Genomic DNA, 19,039 nt, shown 5'->3' with positions numbered 1-19,039 from the left:
AAAATGATTTTGAATAGGCACCGTCAATGATTTTACAGAGAATGGCAAAACGCGTTGACTCCTTCTGTAGTGGCAATGGCAGAGTCACACAAGCATGCAAACACGCAAGACCATGCAAGCAGACGGTTACCTGTCTGTCAAAAGGTTAGGTGATTTGTTTCACTGGGAAGTGGCGAAGAAGACGACGACGCCGACGCTGTCGATGGCCTCAAATTGTGTGCCAAAGGCAGGACGATGACTTTTGTGTGGAGAATGGTTAAACCCTCGAGACTGTAAATCTACTCCCGGTTTATGAAACGCAATTGAAAGACACCGTGATGTTGAAGTGAGTCCACATACTTCTGTCGAGACACACGCATGCACTCACTCAAGCCCTCAAGGCAGCTCTCTGATCGTCTCTGGTTGTCAGGGTTATTTTAACGACTGGCAATAAAAGTCTACTCACGCTTTGACTCAGACTCCAGGGCGGCCACAATCGTACCCGCAAAGCTCCTGTCCATGAGGGGTGGATTGACCTGAAGATTTTATAGGCTCTCTTAAAGCTTTTTCATTCTTAAATACATCAGGTGAGTTTAATGGCAAAAATAAAAAAAAAAAACAAACTTTCGAAGCCCTGGGGGAGAATAGTATTATAAATTGGGAATCCCAGCTATCACAATATCTTGCGTTCACATCTAATCACTACTGCACACCCAAAGGGGTATGACTTCTCCTTTCCTTTCCATGCTAGCTATTTATTATCAACTGTAGTGCTTCGAGACCCCTCTAAAGACGAGAGAGAAAATATTACCCAGATAGAGGATTCATTGTCGACGGAGGGAAGAGCTGGGCGACTACTGGCATGGCGCGGAGACCAGGCCGCCTGGTGGAGCCCCTAAGTAAGCCATTACAAAAAACTGGGAGTTGAACAAACACCTGACATGGTAAAATATTAACTTCTGTAATTCACATGTATGCGTTTTAGCCATGCAATGGATGAAACACATGACGACCGCTTAGTGGGTCCCGACCCTCCCCCCCTCTACTCCCTCCACATGTTTCATTGACCTTTTGATATTTAAAAGTCGACCTAAAATCCAGCATTTTATAAATATTTCAGGGTTATGAAAAAAAAGGATTGAGCGAGGTCACCACCTTTTTTTTCTTCCAAATTTTTATCAAGCTTCCGTTGCGTTTTATTGCCGCCTACCCTTTCGCACCCCTCCCTTCCCCTGTGTCCCCCCGCCATTTGACCTTTTACGAAGATCACATGAAGGTGACAGTAATTATAGAAAAGGCAATTAGTTATTATTCTCCTTTTTTTCCTCCATATCTTGCGTGACACTTTGCTACAAGGAAGGCACCAATTACTTAGTGTTGCTACATTTCAATTCCACAGTTTTTTCTTCCTCTTCCTCGTTTTCCAACGTCGAAACGGGAAATCAGTAGTCCACACTCTTGCGAATGGCTTGCGATACGTGACTTCAAAAGACAAGAGAAAAACAGGGACACTTTTTTGTTTTGATGCAGTCTTCTTAGTTAAAGCGATGCGTTGTCAATGGCACTAGCAACCGTTGTCATAACCAAAGATGCATCGATTAATTAGTTGACTGGTTGATTAACTGACTGTAGCAGGCAACGGTGAGGGCATTTGACACGCACTGTCCACACACAGTACACGAATGAATAGTCAAAGTGAAGGTCAGGTCTGCTGCCAAAAGCAACGGCTCCCATCCAGTCCCGCATCAACGCCAAGGGCAGATTGGGGAGGAAGGGAGGAGGGGCGGGCGGGCAGATCACTGTGTCGGCTGGCTTCACTCGATTTGAGGGAATGACGTTTGTGAGATGCTGTAAATTTGAACGGCCTCAGGCATGGAAGATCACGGCAGAGGTTGTGGAAGACAACTAATCCCACTTTTCGCAACACCATTAATTCGCCACCTTGGATGCAATTTTCGAGACAATAGGAAAATGCCTTATTGGTGACACATCACGATGACGTGTGATGCTCTTTGCCTTGGTGATTAGATTTGCTGTGTAATCGTACAAAGAGCATCCATTTATGATCACGACGATTCCGTTAACACCACCTGAGGGATAAGGGGACCGCAACATGACACAACGGGGTAAAAATTCCAGGCTTTGCGATAAGACCGGTCTTGAGAGGTGATGCAATAGAGCTTTGGGAAAGGTATAAATGAATTAGAGAGGAAGGGCAGATGATAGTGAACGGTTGGAATCCTTAAAAAAAGTCCCAAACAAAACCTGAAAATTACTCGGAGGAGCTTAACTCAATAGGCAACTGCAGGTATGTTGAATTGTTACTTCAAATATTTCATCAGATCTGCGATGGAAGGTGGACCAGGTTACCAAATAGTGGATGAGCGTGTGCATAGATGGATGGATAGACGGAGGAAGGGATGGACCAATGGGTGGATACAGGATATATAGACACGGGACCTATAGATAAATGGATGGATACGGAATGGATGAGCGTCTTCTTCTCCCATTACATCTCTTCGTAATCATGCCATCTGTCGCACTTCCTTTCATGACGGCCTTATGGACGGTAGTTCGGTGGTGCGTTGCCGTTGCGCGTTGAATAGAGGTATCCACTTCTCCAAGGCTTCATGGAAGCTGGCGTAAAATGGCAACAACAGGACGAGTGGCAGTTGCTTCTACGACTGGAACTACGACACAGATTACCAGGGATAAAATTTAACCGGGGATAAGGGTATCAAAGGCACAGTCTGATGCTTCTTGCCGAGATGAGAGATGGGAAAATGATTTTGAATAGGCACCGTCAATGATTTTACAGAGAATGGCAAAACGCGTTGACTCCTTCTGTAGTGGCAATGGCAGAGTCACACAAGCATGCAAACACGCAAGACCATGCAAGCAGACGGTTACCTGTCTGTCAAAAGGTTAGGTGATTTGTTTCACTGGGAAGTGGCGAAGAAGACGACGACGCCGACGCTGTCGATGGCCTCAAATTGTGTGCCAAAGGCAGGACGATGACTTTTGTGTGGAGAATGGTTAAACCCTCGAGACTGTAAATCTACTCCCGGTTTATGAAACGCAATTGAAAGACACCGTGATGTTGAAGTGAGTCCACATACTTCTGTCGAGACACACGCATGCACTCACTCAAGCCCTCAAGGCAGCTCTCTGATCGTCTCTGGTTGTCAGGGTTATTTTAACGACTGGCAATAAAAGTCTACTCACGCTTTGACTCAGACTCCAGGGCGGCCACAATCGTACCCGCAAAGCTCCTGTCCATGAGGGGTGGATTGACCTGAAGATTTTATAGGCTCTCTTAAAGCTTTTTCATTCTTAAATACATCAGGTGAGTTTAATGGCAAAAATAAAAAAAAAAAACAAACTTTCGAAGCCCTGGGGGAGAATAGTATTATAAATTGGGAATCCCAGCTATCACAATATCTTGCGTTCACATCTAATCACTACTGCACACCCAAAGGGGTATGACTTCTCCTTTCCTTTCCATGCTAGCTATTTATTATCAACTGTAGTGCTTCGAGACCCCTCTAAAGACGAGAGAGAAAATATTACCCAGATAGAGGATTCATTGTCGACGGAGGGAAGAGCTGGGCGACTACTGGCATGGCGCGGAGACCAGGCCGCCTGGTGGAGCCCCTAAGTAAGCCATTACAAAAAACTGGGAGTTGAACAAACACCTGACATGGTAAAATATTAACTTCTGTAATTCACATGTATGCGTTTTAGCCATGCAATGGATGAAACACATGACGACCGCTTAGTGGGTCCCGACCCTCCCCCCCTCTACTCCCTCCACATGTTTCATTGACCTTTTGATATTTAAAAGTCGACCTAAAATCCAGCATTTTATAAATATTTCAGGGTTATGAAAAAAAAGGATTGAGCGAGGTCACCACCTTTTTTTTCTTCCAAATTTTTATCAAGCTTCCGTTGCGTTTTATTGCCGCCTACCCTTTCGCACCCCTCCCTTCCCCTGTGTCCCCCCGCCATTTGACCTTTTACGAAGATCACATGAAGGTGACAGTAATTATAGAAAAGGCAATTAGTTATTATTCTCCTTTTTTTCCTCCATATCTTGCGTGACACTTTGCTACAAGGAAGGCACCAATTAGCGTCACCTTGTCAGCGTGCACGCACGCACACTGGATGCACCACATGAAGCCGAAGAATCGAAGTAAAAAGCACTTTTTTGGGAAAAAAAATACCTTTTGCTTCTTCTCTGACCCTTCAACCAAAATAAGGCTGTGATTCTTGCGTTTATACACAAATTTTCCTCTGTAAAGTGATTTATTGACATCACTGTGATCAGTCGAAGTAAAGGCAGCGTTCGCAACACACCACCTCACTGGAAGAAGTAGATAGAAGGGTGACAGAGGAAAGGAATGGTTAGCTGAACGGATGGAGGCAACATGGGTGGATGGATGGATAGATGGACGAACACTAAGGGAATGGGCGGATAGTAGGTGAAGGGATAGATGGACAGATGGAAGGGGCGTGGACGGATACGGGGTGGGTGCAAAATGAATGAATGAGCGGATGGAGGAACAGGAGGAGCTAAAGTGGATCGGAACCCGACCACGTGCTACTACAAATGAAGCAGCCTTCTCCCTAATAATGCAATCCCTTAAATCACCTTCCTTCCATCCCATTTCACCGCTGATCACAGTCTACAAGAGGACTCATGACCAAGAAGACTTTTCCCTTCCCCATGGTTCGGCAGCCGCCTCGCACTAGCAGGTCTCATGGCGTCTTCAAGAGTGATGCAGAGACGACAACGTCAAATCGGACAGCAACACTAACAAGAACGAACAAAGAAGTGGAAAATTTTTATAAAAATTTATTTGTGATATAGATATATGGATGGTAAGAGAGGGGTGATAAAGACACACATACACACACATGCACACATACAGACACACAAAACGAGGGCCGAGGGTGGAGTAGAAGGATGGGGGGGGGGAGGATTTGTCGGTCTGTGCAAGTGTGCAATGGAAGGAAGGAGGGGGGAGGGGGATGGGCAACATGAGCAGCCACATCTCTCTAAAACATCGCAATGGGGCAGGAGGAGATTACAACCAATCAACCCGAAACACGTGGAACACACCAACTGAGTCATCTGTATCACAGCCCACCATTACCACCTTCTTCGGTCTCAAAGCGTGAAATTTTCACCTCCGCTACCATGGGTGCCTCAGCAGAGCCTTCGGTCTCCCGACGTCGTTTCCTTTCGCCCAATCTGGCCTCCATTGCCGCCAGCATGGAGACATTCCCGATATCCACCAGCACTTTGCCTGTGCGCGTGTGTGGGGGAAGCACATGTACCCAAGACTCATTGAAACCGTCTCCCCAGGCGTTTAGATCGTCCTCAGGAGGCACGGTTTGTAGATAGGAGTCCGTGTAAGGCCACAGGAGGTAGCCGGAGTCACCTCCCCCTACTACGCCTTCATGCACATCGCGATACTGCACGTGGAGGTGAATGCCCCTTCGGTGGAACTTGTACTCTCCGCGGTAAGCGGCCAAGAAGGCCTCAAAGCGACTTCTGTCGTCTCCTTCATCAAACAATGTGGGCGGGTCGACAATGTTTGAGGGGGGTTGGGGGTCCGTTGTTGACACCTCCACGGTGGGATCCAGAGCGCCTTGAGGTGCCCAAGCAATGTCTGTGAGGAGACTCCAGTCCGCACCTTCATCGGAGTGGAACAGACGCGGACGAAGAGACTGGTTCAAAGAATTGGGATCGGCTGGAGAACTACGACGATGAAAAGAGCTAAAAATATAAAAGAGACCCAATTTGGCAAGGGCAAGGAGGTGGGGATGGTGGGAACAGGAGGGGTCGAGACGTACTCAGTGAGGGAAATGACTTCTCTAAAGCGCTGTTCAAAGGCCGAGTTCGTCTCCTCCATGGCGCATTCGCTGCGATCTATGGAGTAGTCATGCGAGATCATCACGTGTACGGATTTGGCGTTCCGCCACAAGGCCTGTTCCACAGCCTCGTGGTAGGGTCCAAAGGGTCTGGCAACAAAAACAACAACAAGTGGGATAAGACTACTGGAAATTCTTCTTTGGGAAGGCACTAACGATTAACTTGGGGTGGAACCAGAATGCAGCTCAACAAAAGGCCAAAAATCCCAACTTACTAGGGATAGGACACAAGGTCCTTCGAGCCAGTGTCGAAAGGTATCTACAGAGGATCTGCCCGATTATTTTGAAAGGTTTAGAGAGTGCTCCATCGTGCAAATGGGTTGTAGTTCAATAAAGATAACAGTAAAGATTTTACTCAGCCGAGAATAGAGGAGAAAGTACTAGAACCTACCTTGAAAAGTTGTATGTAATATGACGAAAGAGCAGTACATCGAACCAAAAACTGAAAACCATTAACATCTCTTGACTTATGGTCTTCGGAAAGCCACAAAAATCGACCGAAACGCGTGCTCCACAAAGTGGAAATATGACGCAAAACAGCAATTCAATGAACGTCAGCTGATTGAAAAGTTCAATTCGCGCATGTGATCTCTGAGCTTTAAGTAATCACGTGGCACATGAGAAAGACAAACCTGAGCCAAGAACGTGGTGGCGGGTGGCAATGAAGTTGATGCATTAGCAATGAATTTGGCTTGACCCCATCCCACCCCGCTCGAGAAGTCCCGTTCCACCTGGAGTGGGACGACTTGACCTTTGAGGACAGACCACTTGACCATGCACCACATGGGGCAGGGCTGAGGTGATGTGAACGTAATGGGAGGCTAAACGACTACGGATGTTTACCTCCTCTCCTGTGGTTCCACCTTCAAAACAATACAGTCCAATTCGACTGCGAGTCTCCCAGTCCTCCTCAACACGAGGCTGTACTGCGTCACATTCGTATGCTCACAGAAACAAGTCCAGGGAGGAGATACGTCCTAGCAGTGATGTTCGAGACTGCTGACCACATCACCATCATGTCGTCACTTCACCACGAGTGATTGAAAATGACTATTTTCGACAACTCCTCGACACAGCTACCAAAAACACATTCCGAAGCAACACTTCGTTGTCGATACCAGTTCTAAGTTGACATGATATTGAGTCGTCCGCCTGAATGCACGCCAACAGCGGCGATTGGTCAGTGGGGAGGATGGCCTACATGCTAGACAGGCGCTCCCACATCCCGTGAGCAGCGCCTTAGCGGCATTACACACATAAACACCCTGGATGAAGCCTCCCGTGCTTCCGACGAGGTGTGATTAACTTCAATGCCGGTAATTTTAACTTCGAGGTGCAAGGGTGGAGGTTTTATGACTACATGGCTTGAGTAAATTATATTAAGAAGCCGCAAAATTATTTTCAAGTGCCAGTTCACTGACTCCCCAAGTCTTGACGTAAAAGCTCAATGCAACGCCTAATAAATCTGCTGAGGGTAAATTCTTTGGGAAGTAAAAAAATGAAAGGGTACCACCTCCTTCCCCCAACCAGACAGTGGATGCCGCAGTGGTGGGGTAGCAACAGGGAAGCAAGTCATGCAGCAACCTGATCGTCTAATAATGGAGGCCCACCACCTCCGAGGGACAGACGATAGAAGAGACACAAACACGAGACCTATCATGTAGGCCAAATGCATTGAAGCGCATGTGAAAAATAGCACGCAATCTAGCACTTGTCGCTGGCACAAAAAACGCGCCTGCTGAATGGCCAGAAAAGTGGCTACAAATTTTGGCTAAGGAGTGAAATAAACACCCCTTTGATATACATCAGTCCATCGGTGCGGTAGTCCACATTGTGCTCTCCCTCTCGCCCGTGGTTGCCTCCTATCTCGAATGACCCCACCATCTGGAATCCAAGCCTGTCTGCACTACGGTGTATGCGTGTGTGTGGTAACAGAACCAACCGCCTGAAAATGGTCGAGCCATTTTGATTGCGGTAGTGAACCACCCGAAGACGATCCGTCACATGATTCCGACATTAAGGTGGCAAAGGCAATCGTCAGAAATGCTCAGCTTTGTGAGCGGTGAGGCAATTGATCCACACCAACATCAACCGGCACGGAAAAGTAGTGCTGCGGACTAGAGTGAATGGCTCTCCGGCCGGATGTCGTGCAACAACAGCCAAGACCAAACTCCTAGGACAGACAATTTGGACACTGCATTTTGAACTGTCAGCTGGGTGATTTGTGACAAGGAGTGGCAAAAAAAGGTCATTGCCTATGCCCAAATGACCTAGCCTTCACCACCCACATCAGACTTCCAGGGCGTCACTACAGCCGTTCCCAAAAGTAGTCAACACTGGTGAATCAGCGAGAAAGTCCTCTTCCTACAAGAAAACAGAAGACCCAATACCTCAAAACTTGCTCTCCGTGTTCCCCTAATGATGTTTCTCCAAGTGACAAGTACCTCCTCCTCTTGTCATTGTCGCTGGACAACCAAGTGGTCAGCAGAATAGCCACTTGAGGTGAGCAGGACAAATTCTTTTACTCCGTGATTTGTGAACACCTTCAACCTCGTGGGAGAGGATTGCAGACTACCAATCACAGTGATGGTTAATTCAAGAAGAAAAAGCAGCACACACTTGAAGAAGCCCCCTGAGGTTATTTAGTCCTTGTTAATCAAACAACCGTCCCATCTTATTTGGCAAACGAAGAAAAAGTGATGAAATAGCTTGTAAAGCAACAAACCACCATTGCAGAACTAATTAGGGGGAAAATAACTAAAAGAAGATTTGCTTCAAATACTTATTTGGAGCTGTAGAAAAGGAATTATCCGATCACAAAATCAAGAACCACGAGTAAAGGTACGACGCTTAAAAATATAACCAAAAAAATTGGGATAAGAATAGCGGAGCGCCCTAAATCACGATTTCGAGGTTTTGTAGATGCTATACGCGCAAAGTAGACAAAAAACTACTCCCTGGGAAGGAGTAACTAGATGTACAAAAGAAAACAACAGAGGTAACAAGCAAATGAGTCACGAAATGTAGGTTGCATACCAATCACAATTTCTTGCGACAGAAAATGTACCAAACATCGTGATTTCTTGATAGACAAGAGCTCTGCCTCTGACAGATGTAAAGCCCAGTGTGCGTTAAAATCTCCTCCCTAGTAACCCCCAAAAAGAAACAACTAAGGACGAGAAAGCAATTTCCCCAAGGACTAAGGCGTTGGTTAGGATTGTAGTTTTCCGAAACAACCTTAAAGCAGGCATAAACCTCACGAGTAAAACATAAAGCACAAAACAAGTATAAACCCATCATTTGAGTAAGGCGGGGGAGGGGTGGAACTCACCGAAAAGTGATAAACATATTCTCCTCATGATAGGGATAGAGGGCAGCAACAGCACCGAGCCAATTGTAGATAGCGAATTTCGGACATCGGATAATGCGAACACGTCGGAGGGAGGGCACCGGATTGGTCATCTTCACGGGGATACGGGGCGAGAAGACAGTGGAGGAGGCGGTGATGGCGGTAGCGGGAGCACCGGTCACAACGGCGTGGAACAGTATGGCGGTGAGAGCTGGACAGTTTTCCAGGGTGATGTTCTTCAACCGCGGCACGCTGGAGAGCACCAGGTGGGTGAGACCCACGTGTTCAAAGTGCAGCGTGGTGAGACAGCTGAGGGGAGAGGCAATGGGTTGTCGCAGGGTTAGCACACAGGGCTTGGGACCCACGAATTGGCGCAACTCGCTTGTGTCAACGCAGGCGTCGCGAGCCGTCCAAATGCGCGGTGTGTGGTGCAGTGACGGTTCCGCCTGTGTTTCCGAAGGCGATTTCTAAAAAAGGGCTGATAGTTTGGAAGGAGCCTACGGAGGTCAAATAGAGCAGCCCGTAGCTAAACCGAATGTCGAATGAATATCTTAAGAGGTTACTTTAGTCCCCCACCATTCGGCATCCACCACTAGTGCTGCTAGCATTCCAGCCCCACTATATTTCGATTATAAGGCTGCTTTCAAACACGTTTGCTATCAGGGTCCGTCGCAGAGAGAAACCGACCATCACAGCCCAGATTTTTTATTGGTGGAATGGCAACAATACTTATTCTACCGAATTGTTGCTCAAAGGGAGAAGATGCAGTTGACCTCCTCAAAACAAAACCATTCCACATCTTCTCTGGTGTGCCTTAAACTCAACAAGTCACCATAGACCACTGGAGAAAGTATGGCACATCTTTAACTCTAGGCTCAGGTAGTAAAATCATCGCCACACATATGCGATGTTAAGAGCAAATGTGCAAAAGATATCTCCAGAGATGGCTCATCAACGAGCCTACTCCGTTGGCTCAGTACTCAATGGATCGGGGATGTCCATGCAGGAACTGCTTACAATGTTGACATGAAAATAGTGAATTGCATGCATTAACCAAAGGCCTCACGCTTCCCCCTAATTGGCAGTTTGAAGGCATTAAAATGTCAACACAACGAAAGGGAGGAAATAGGATGAAAAAAACAAACTCCACAATTGCAACTATAGATGGAACCGACTAACGAGCTCCCAACAAAACGAAGTGAATGTCGGTTAAAAGGAATCAACAACAACGACAATTTGGGCATGGGGAATTACTCACTACTAATCCCGAACTACATCCGAAGCACTCGCCAGATCCACACAGGGGCCGAACATAAGAACGCTGCTTATCCCGAAGCCGATCAAAGGCGGTTGTGGCGCATATCTTATCCGCCCAATCCGAGCAGATAAGTTTTTGGTAGAGCGCGTTATGCTGTAAGAGCACGGGGAAGGGGTGAAAGGCCAATGGGCCGCCCAACTGATGCTGATGTTGGTACAGGCCCTGGTCCTTGGGGTCTGCCGGAGGTAACTGGGAGGGTCCAGATTCCACATGGAGGCGTTGGACGAAATCCCATTCAAGTAGACCACACACACAAGTCTGGGTGGAGCGAGAGATAAAGGAGGCGCTTTTTGCTTCTTCTTCTTCCTCTCCCATGCCAACCTCTGGTGGATGGTCAATCAGAGCAGTGTCAAGGAGTAGACGATGAATCCTGCAAAGTCCAAAGGCGCGGCGTCCACACGTGCCGTCCAGTTGAAGCAGAGAGGTCAGGTAGGTGTGAGTCCGCAGAGTGAAGAAGATGTCAAAGGGTTGGACGGGCAGTTCGTGGACACGGAGGCCGGTGGTGGCGACTGAATGCGAAACATCACGAACCGAAGCACCCATGCCAATACCGACAGGAGAGAGGGGCGGATAGGCGACGAGACGAGACGAGAGGAGGTCCGCAATGGAAAGAAGGAGACCCAGCTTCCGGTAGTCAGGACCAGTTGAAAGTTCTCTTTCCTCGCCTCCAGCCCCTCGCAATGTGTTGGGGTCGAGCAACCACCGCTGCGACCAGTAGTAGGCAGGTCCCATAAACGCAGTCTCTCGGCTCAAGGGGAACATATCACGCAAGACGAGGGATTCCAGAAAGCCGAAGGGGTCGCCTTTTGCGAGGATACTCTCCAGTTCTGACACGGTTATGCCAGGGCAGTTTTCCAGAGTCAGAGATTTTAAGGGGAGAGAGGAACGATATACAGTGTTAGGAACGATTTTAGGCGCTCCCGATGATGACGTTGGTATTTGAGGCGGCTGTGGTAGTCCAGGGACCGTTGATGTTGACGATTGAGGGAACTGCGATGGCACAGGAGTGGCGATTGAAGTTGAAGGTTGCGAAGGTGCTGTAGCAGCAGCCGCTGCTGTCACAGCCTCCACAGGAATGAGCTGGTCGATACGGGGAAAACGGGTGATGTAGGGCGCGTGTCGGATGGTGAGGCTAGAGAGACGAGGGCAAAGTGGAAAGACGAGAGCGAGACCGCGATTTGTGAAGGAGCAGTAGGGCAAAGAGCTCTCCGTAGACTCAGCCAGATCCAAATCCATTGCTTCAGTGGGAGTGAGACGCGCTCGGTAGGGATCCTGATAACCTGAAAGGTGAAGGGTGAGAAGAAGGCGTCGTTAATGAGGGCACCATAAACCCTCCTCCAACACCCCCGAATGTAATAAGAGAGGAAGTGACCTCAAGTGAACACGCGGGTGATGCGTCATTGCACGGTGAATGTACATGACCTCGCGACAAAACTGATTTCAGGTCACATGGAGGCGCTATTCGATGGCGAATCTTAGACGACTGGGAGCCTTCCGTCCAACAACACGCAAACACAGAGGGAACATGTATGTAGTCAAGCGTTGGAGTACGTGATGAAACAGTGCTATAATTGCTAAAATGATCAATTTCGGGTCATTAAAGTGTTAGAGCAACCAGAAGGATTGTTGGCTATTCATGCCACAACGGCACGAAATGCACGCAAACATTGACAAACCACGTACGCATTGCGTTTGGCAGTGACCCACTACTTCGCACGTGACGGTAAAAATTGACCATGTTATGTAAGAATGAAGGCGGTGGTGTGAATAGCATGGGTGGAGTTAAATAACTAGCGGAGTTTCAAAGTGAAGTGAAGTGAGGGTAGTTTTCCACTTGCATGTTTAATTTAGAGTAAATCCAAACATAGCGCAAGTCAGTTTTTGTTGACAGGGCGACAAATTCTAGAGCCGTCAGAGGATCCGACACCAGTGAAGTTTTGAAGACGATGAATATTGCCAGAAAGTGAGGGATAGCGCAAAGAACAGAGCTAACAGGGTTAGAAAGATGACAGAAAGGTATGCACGAGAGGAGAATGAGTCATTAGTGTTTCTTCCAAATGTTTTCCTTCATCTGCAATGGGTCTCCAGAAGTACCAACACAGTCGCAATCAGGCGGGGAGAGGGGGGGGGGGGGCACCAGCTAGAACACGAGAGCAGACACGTCACTGGCATGGAATGCAAGAACCAACCGGTAGCAGCACCAGCATCAGAAGCACATGGTGGCTCCGTGAGTGTGTGCATTCGAGCTACCGAGTTGGAAAGTGTCTTTTGACAGTGAAACTGAAGTAGCTTAGTCACACATAGAGAGAGGGACCAGAAAAATGCCACACACACAAGTACACTCAGGCAGAGGAGGCAATTTTGACAGCAAAACCACACGGGCTATACCAAATGCACTAAACGTGTGAATGCCATTTGTCAAAACTCCCCTCCTCCCCAAACCCTTTGCAAGCATTATATTGCATCTGAGGTGATGCAGTTTTGTCTTTGTAAGCCCTAGAACGCTACACAGTCGGTCTTGTGGTACTACCACAACTCAGTGCGCTACAAAGAATGGAAACAGAACGATCTTGCAAAAAACTCCCAGAAGGATTACTTTTTTGTAGTCTCAAGACCCAAACGACCATAGGGATGGACTAGAGACTCGGCCCGAGGAAGAATGACAATATCCTGTGGTCACAAAGCACCGGTAATTCTGAAATGGCTCGAATGATAGAAGAGATGTGAGATGATAGGAAAGGCAAAGAGGATAAAATCACCAAAGGGATTGGCGGAGGTGCTGCCGAGAGTAGACAAAAACAACAGGATCCGATTCTAGTTGGTGATTATAGCGCTCAGCGCACAAAGAGAAACCCAGAGCAACTTTCTGTTTTTTCAGCTCAGCACGTAGAAGCACTCAAACAGACGATACGTCCTCAGACCCTCAGAACACCGATGGCGTCTTTATTTAGAAAAAAACCACTTAACTTGGTAGAACCATACCAATTCATTTTGGACAAGATAAAAACGCACCCTCAAGAGATTCAAAAGCCAGTGAAGAAAGGGCTCCAGCAATTGACAATTTAGGGAAAAAGCTTTGGGAAGGAAATTTAGCAGTTATTCAAGGAAATTTAAAGAAAGGATTCTAATGAGTAAAAATAGGGACTACTAAATGAAGAGCAAGTTCGCGAGGCTCTCAGCATAGCTCGCTAAAATCACCTGTTCCAACTTGTAACCACTTGTCACACTCGTGTCGCACTTGTGCACACCTGCATCATGAGGCACATGTTTACGTTGGTCCGCTACTCTCTGTAGCACTCTCCACACCACCGCCTGCCCCATCTTCGACGTATCTTCAACACACTGCCGCAGCCCCTACAATCTGTGTCGGTGTAGCTCCAGCTTGTCTGCTTCGCATCCTAAGTTAGGCGCAATTTCAATGCCACACCCTATCGCCATTCCCATGCCCAGACGACTATGCGTTCTTTATGCGGGCGTGTGCAGTGGCGTGCGTGGACTACAGACATCATTTTTCACTAAGACTTGTCTGGTCATTTCCTGAAGGGCCTCCTTCTCCTTCTTCATTTATCCAGAGGCAAGTCCTCTTCTTCCATCATACCACAAACAACACCCACTCGAAATTTTTGAAATTGGGCAAGAGAGGGCGGCACTGCACCGCATCGCCTCCCCACATCATCCGATTGGCACTCTTTCTTGGCATTAGCTTTAGACAATCGCATGACTGCATTCGAGATAGGTAGTTGGGAAGTAAACTGACAATAAAGTGTGGGTAGCTAGGTCTACCTTCACTCCCTTCTCACTCTCCAAGGGCAGAACAATTCAGAAAAGCTGGATGCACAGGAACCTTCTGCATCGTAGAGTACGTATTTTAGCTTTAAAATTTTATTCGGCTACTTCACAAGAATGAAGCGTAACCGTTGGAGTAAACAAAATTTGAGTTGATAGTTCAAAGCACCCCGGCGAAAAAAATCGCCGACGGCAATGAGAGAGTAAGAAGTAAACTTGGAGGACTAGCGGCAGAAATTTAGACCGAAAACTATGGATGAGTTGTTCACAGAATATCGAAGTGCAGCCACCATTTCGACAGAAAAAAAAATCAGCAACACCAGCGTTGCATTTTCCGGTGTAACACCGTAGAAGCCAGAGGAGAGCCGTGCTCTCGAAAGCTTATAATGACGGTTGGTGAAATTTCACATCCCAATGACGCAGGATAAACGCACCCACGAAATCCCCCATACCCATGATGGAATACGAATGGGGGATAAAATAGACGTGCTATGGAAAAATACGCATAAAAAATATTCTTTACGCATAAAACTAACCCAGAATAAGGCTCTCCAATCGTGATAGCCGAACCCTGGCGTAGGAAAGGGCCTCAAACAGCGAATTCTTCGTGTGCCAGAGTTGTAGAGCAGCATGGACGAGACTCTGTTGACCCGCGAGTAGCAGTAGACCAGCATCCACCGCCGTCGAGTCCCTATTACCCGCTAGCACCAGCCGTTGGAGGTTTCGGAAACAGAGAATTGGAGGCTCATGGCGGTCCACAATCTGCTCCAGAAGACCTTCTGCAGACCGAAAAGAAGGTAGGAAGCGAACTTCGAAGGGACAGAGTGAGAGTGACGGAGAGTTGAGCGAACTCACCAATAAAGCGTGTGCCAACAAGCTCCAATCGAGCCAGCTGAGGGGCTCGAGCAAGAACTGCAAAGACACGAACGTATCGGAGGTATCGTCGCGGCCCAACGCAGTTGTTCATCACAAATGATTGCAGCTTCCCGGCTTGAAACGAGGCAAATGGATCTTGTTGAGTGAAAAGGACCTAAGGGCGGAGAGAGGAACACACGTTAATCATTTCATTTGTGGCTAGGATGATTCACGCACCCACACGAAGAACTGTAAGCCCATGACACTACGCAGAAGATCCAGATAGGAACCACTTAATCAAGAATCCTGCAAAACTAGAAGCTAACTCATTTCGGTAACAAAAAACATGCCATATTGATTTCAATTTAACTTGAGGGAATAGCTAAGTCTCAAACTCACCCACTTCAAGTGGAGGTACTTGACATTATCAAGCCTGGGAAGAACCGAAATGGCAACAGAGACAAGATCGAGCTTCGTGAGGTTGGATATGGCCAGAGGAAGGCTGACCGACGGTGTGCGAGTGAGTTGTGAGAAGGGTGAAACTGGTGCACCAGTTTGCGTGTCCCTGGTACTTCCTGCTGCTGCTGCCGCGGCCGCAGCTGCAGCTGCCGAAACGCCCGAGAGCAGTGCAGCGATCGGAGGTCTGCACAGGTGCGTCATCGCCCCACCACTAGTGCTACCTACTGCACCACCCCTCACTCTCCGCCTCGGATTCAAATCATTCCGATCTTGCACACCCTCCGGCGGCACAAACGCCGTGGCGATAGCGAACGCCATCATCGACCCGTGCGCACCCTGCTCCCAGCCCGCATTTGATGACTCCACCGATGCTACCGTAGGAGGTGATTCCGTCACTACTGGTGCCTGGTTGACGTTCCGTTGAGCGTGCATATGGAAGTGTGGTTGAAGAAAGACGCGATGAGCGTGCGGGTAGAGGTAGGTGTACTGTGGACAGCATGGAGATCCCTGAAGCTGCGGCACCTCCCCTACCGGCTCAAACCACCTTGCTAATCGAGCTCCACTGGCAGCAGCTCGGTGAATGAAAGCAGCCGCCACGTGAGCGAGATTATTTGTAGTGGAAGATGGAGTAGAAGGACCATCTGATGGACTAGACAGCGGGACAGGCTCTGGTGGCATAGGAACCGCATACTCACTATCCCAACTGTCCGGTCGGTTTCGGAACATACCATGAAATTTAACATTGGGTAGACGGTTCACGAGGAGGCTCATTAGGCCCACATCCATCAACTCAACCGAGCGGAGTTTTGTGCAACTACGAAATGCCTCAAACACCCCATCGTAGGTGAGAGCATGGGTGATGTGCTGTAACTCGGGGGAAGTGTTGTCGTAAATGCGACGTGGATAGAAACCAAGAATGTGGGTGACCTCGGGAGTGTAGGACAGAATGCGCTTCAGTGCAGCGTCGTTGAGCTTTCTCGGTAAATAGGCAAAGGGCAATCCCGAGCTGAAGTTAATTCGTTTTAACGTTCTCAGATGCCTTGTTGTGATAACTTTTAGTCGCTTGTTGAGGCACTGAAGGGAGAAGAGGTCCTGGACACTGAGATATTGGGCAATGCGGAGAATGAGTTCGAAGGGAAGACTGTCTAACTGGCGCGGTGCAGCCTGCCTCTCTTCCCACTCTCTGCGCAGTTGTTCCTGACGAATTCTCGAGCGTAGAGGGTAGACATGCGGTTGAGACTCTGCTGCTGAATCAACATCCATGTCTGACTCCAAGTTTGCCTCTACTGTCGGTGTCTTCAATGCTGGCTTCTTTGGATTTCCACGAGAAATTGGTTCACGTTTCCTTTTGCCACGTCTACCGGTGACGGAAGTAGCAACAGCGACTACCAAAAGTGAGGTGATTAAAAAGAATCAAACCAATAAGTGAATGACCAAAATTCAAAAAAAAACAAATTTACGAAGGATGACACCAACTCACTGTGCTGATCGGTCACTATGGAACAGGGCTCACAGGTGTTGAGGAAGGAGCAGGAGGAACTTTCATTGAACAGACCCTGGGATGGCGGATTATTGTCTGGTTGATGTTGTGCGGAAAGAACGGGCTCCCCTGGCGATAGGATCATGGAAAGGGGCTCGAGAACGGCATCAACGAGGGAAGTGACAGATGAGAAGCTTGAAAGACTGGACTTGGGAAGGCGAGTGGTTGAGCAGGCTGCAATCACTTGTTGCCTAAATGCTGCGTCCACGGGGAGGGCAGAGGATGAGGTGGAGGGTATGGAGGAATCACAGCTAATTGAACGAGGAACGACGGAAACGGAGGAAAGAGATCTCTGAACATTTTTGTCAACAGCGACAACAGTAGTCGAGGAATCGCAGGTGGATTCGGTGTCTGGAAACGACGTTGGTGGCAGTTTTGCAACCTGTTCGTCTTCATTCTCGCTATTATTACCCTCGTCATTACTCTGTGGAGTCTGTGTTCCAGAGCCATCATCGTCGACACGAACGGTAACTTGCACCGCAGTAACCTCTTCAACTACCGTCTTAATGGCTTCCATGCGGGAGTTAGAATCAGATTCGCCGGAATCACCAAAACACTTGGTGGGACCTTCCGACGCGAATTCGCCATTACAAATGATATCAGCGGCAGAATCTGCAGCGGAAAGGGTCTCGCGAATGTTATTTCCGGCTACAGATCGGTTCCGCCGAGGCTTTCGACATGGCTGTTGAACGTCAGAGCTGCCTAACGAGGCTCCACTACCATATCGATAACGTTTTTGGCGTCCGCCACGGGGAAACCCATTATCGACTGAGGGTGAACTGATGGAATTGCTGCGCCTGGGAAGGCCTCCAGGGGAACTTTGTCGACGCGATTGATTTGGAGAAGTAGAGCCATTTTGAGGTTTTGAGTGATTGATGCGCATAGGCATTTCAAGGAACACAAGGCGGATCCAATTTGGCAGCGCACACCTACAGAATGGACGCGCAAAAGCTTGAGCAGTTTTACATCAAACGAGAAAGAATATCGGTCTTCTTTAGATGGGACAAGTGATTACCAAAAAGTGGGTCCTAATAAACAAACACTCAGGTTGTGGAGGACCGATGTTAGTAAACAAAACTAAGTGAGGTAAGCGATTGTGAGAAATTAACAACTGCATAAATCAGTGATAAGACAGAACCATTTATTAGGAAGAAGGAAACTATGCTGACCTTTTCCACCAGCAAATAAGGAGGACAGTTAGCTAAACCTATATCTCGGTGAAAATAACGGATTGGGAACGCTATATCTACGAGAAAATTTGTCTGTAAAAACATTGTAACAGGCATGAGTAAGGAATCCAAATACCCGTAGAACAAACGCAGGCTAAACTACCCAAGTATAGCTCTACCCGATTATCCTAGCGGTTAAGCAACAGGCGCAAAAACAAGAAGAGAAAATGGCGACAACTATGGCGATACCTAAAATGAAGTAAAACCCATAGAGAACATTTAAAGTAGGCTAATAACCAATTTCGCCAATTCAAACAAAAAGCAAAAGGTTGATACATTTTTAGCAAATCCCAAAAAAACAAAAAAGGTAGATACAATTTTTAAAGATTAAAACAATGTTGGCAATTTAAAAACATTCTTGGTTAGTGAAACATAGCAATGCGTACAAGAAAAATTTGTCAAATTACAGGCTAATTTTTTGAACCCTAAAATGTGGGGTTTCTTCTGACTTCTGTACTTATATCTTACTTCGCCTGCTAAAAGTAAAAAAACTTTAGAGTTTTTGAGTCTTTTCTGAAAACTAAACAAGATATACTTCACTGACGGCATATATTCCCTAGACTTACGGAGGTTTTTTGGACTACCGG

The 19,039-nt window shown here is 47.6% G+C and overlaps 1 protein-coding gene across 1 annotated transcript; it reads right to left on the bottom strand. All coding sequences in view use genetic code 11, as the record gives it.

The window, feature by feature from the left end:
• Positions 1–437: 437 nt before the first annotated feature.
• On the bottom strand, positions 438–18,112 carry EGR_08645 (F-box only protein 38; the record flags this gene model as incomplete). Its single annotated transcript, XM_024497894.1, has 11 exons — positions 438–515; positions 791–874; positions 1,642–1,844; positions 5,130–5,761; positions 5,839–6,006; positions 9,248–9,732; positions 10,524–11,863; positions 14,906–15,148; positions 15,225–15,399; positions 15,624–17,068; positions 17,164–18,112. 11 exons carry the CDS (start codon positions 18,110–18,112, stop codon positions 438–440), a joined length of 5,802 nt encoding a protein of 1,933 aa, XP_024347719.1.
• Positions 18,113–19,039: the final 927 nt, after the last annotated feature.

The sequence above is a fragment of the Echinococcus granulosus genome (genome assembly GCF_000524195.1).
Source record: "Echinococcus granulosus chromosome Unknown EG_S00113, whole genome shotgun sequence".
Taxonomy (NCBI): domain Eukaryota; kingdom Metazoa; phylum Platyhelminthes; class Cestoda; order Cyclophyllidea; family Taeniidae; genus Echinococcus; species Echinococcus granulosus.
The sequence above is the reverse complement of the archived record's forward strand: the minus strand, read 5'-3'. Positions and strand labels throughout refer to the sequence as shown.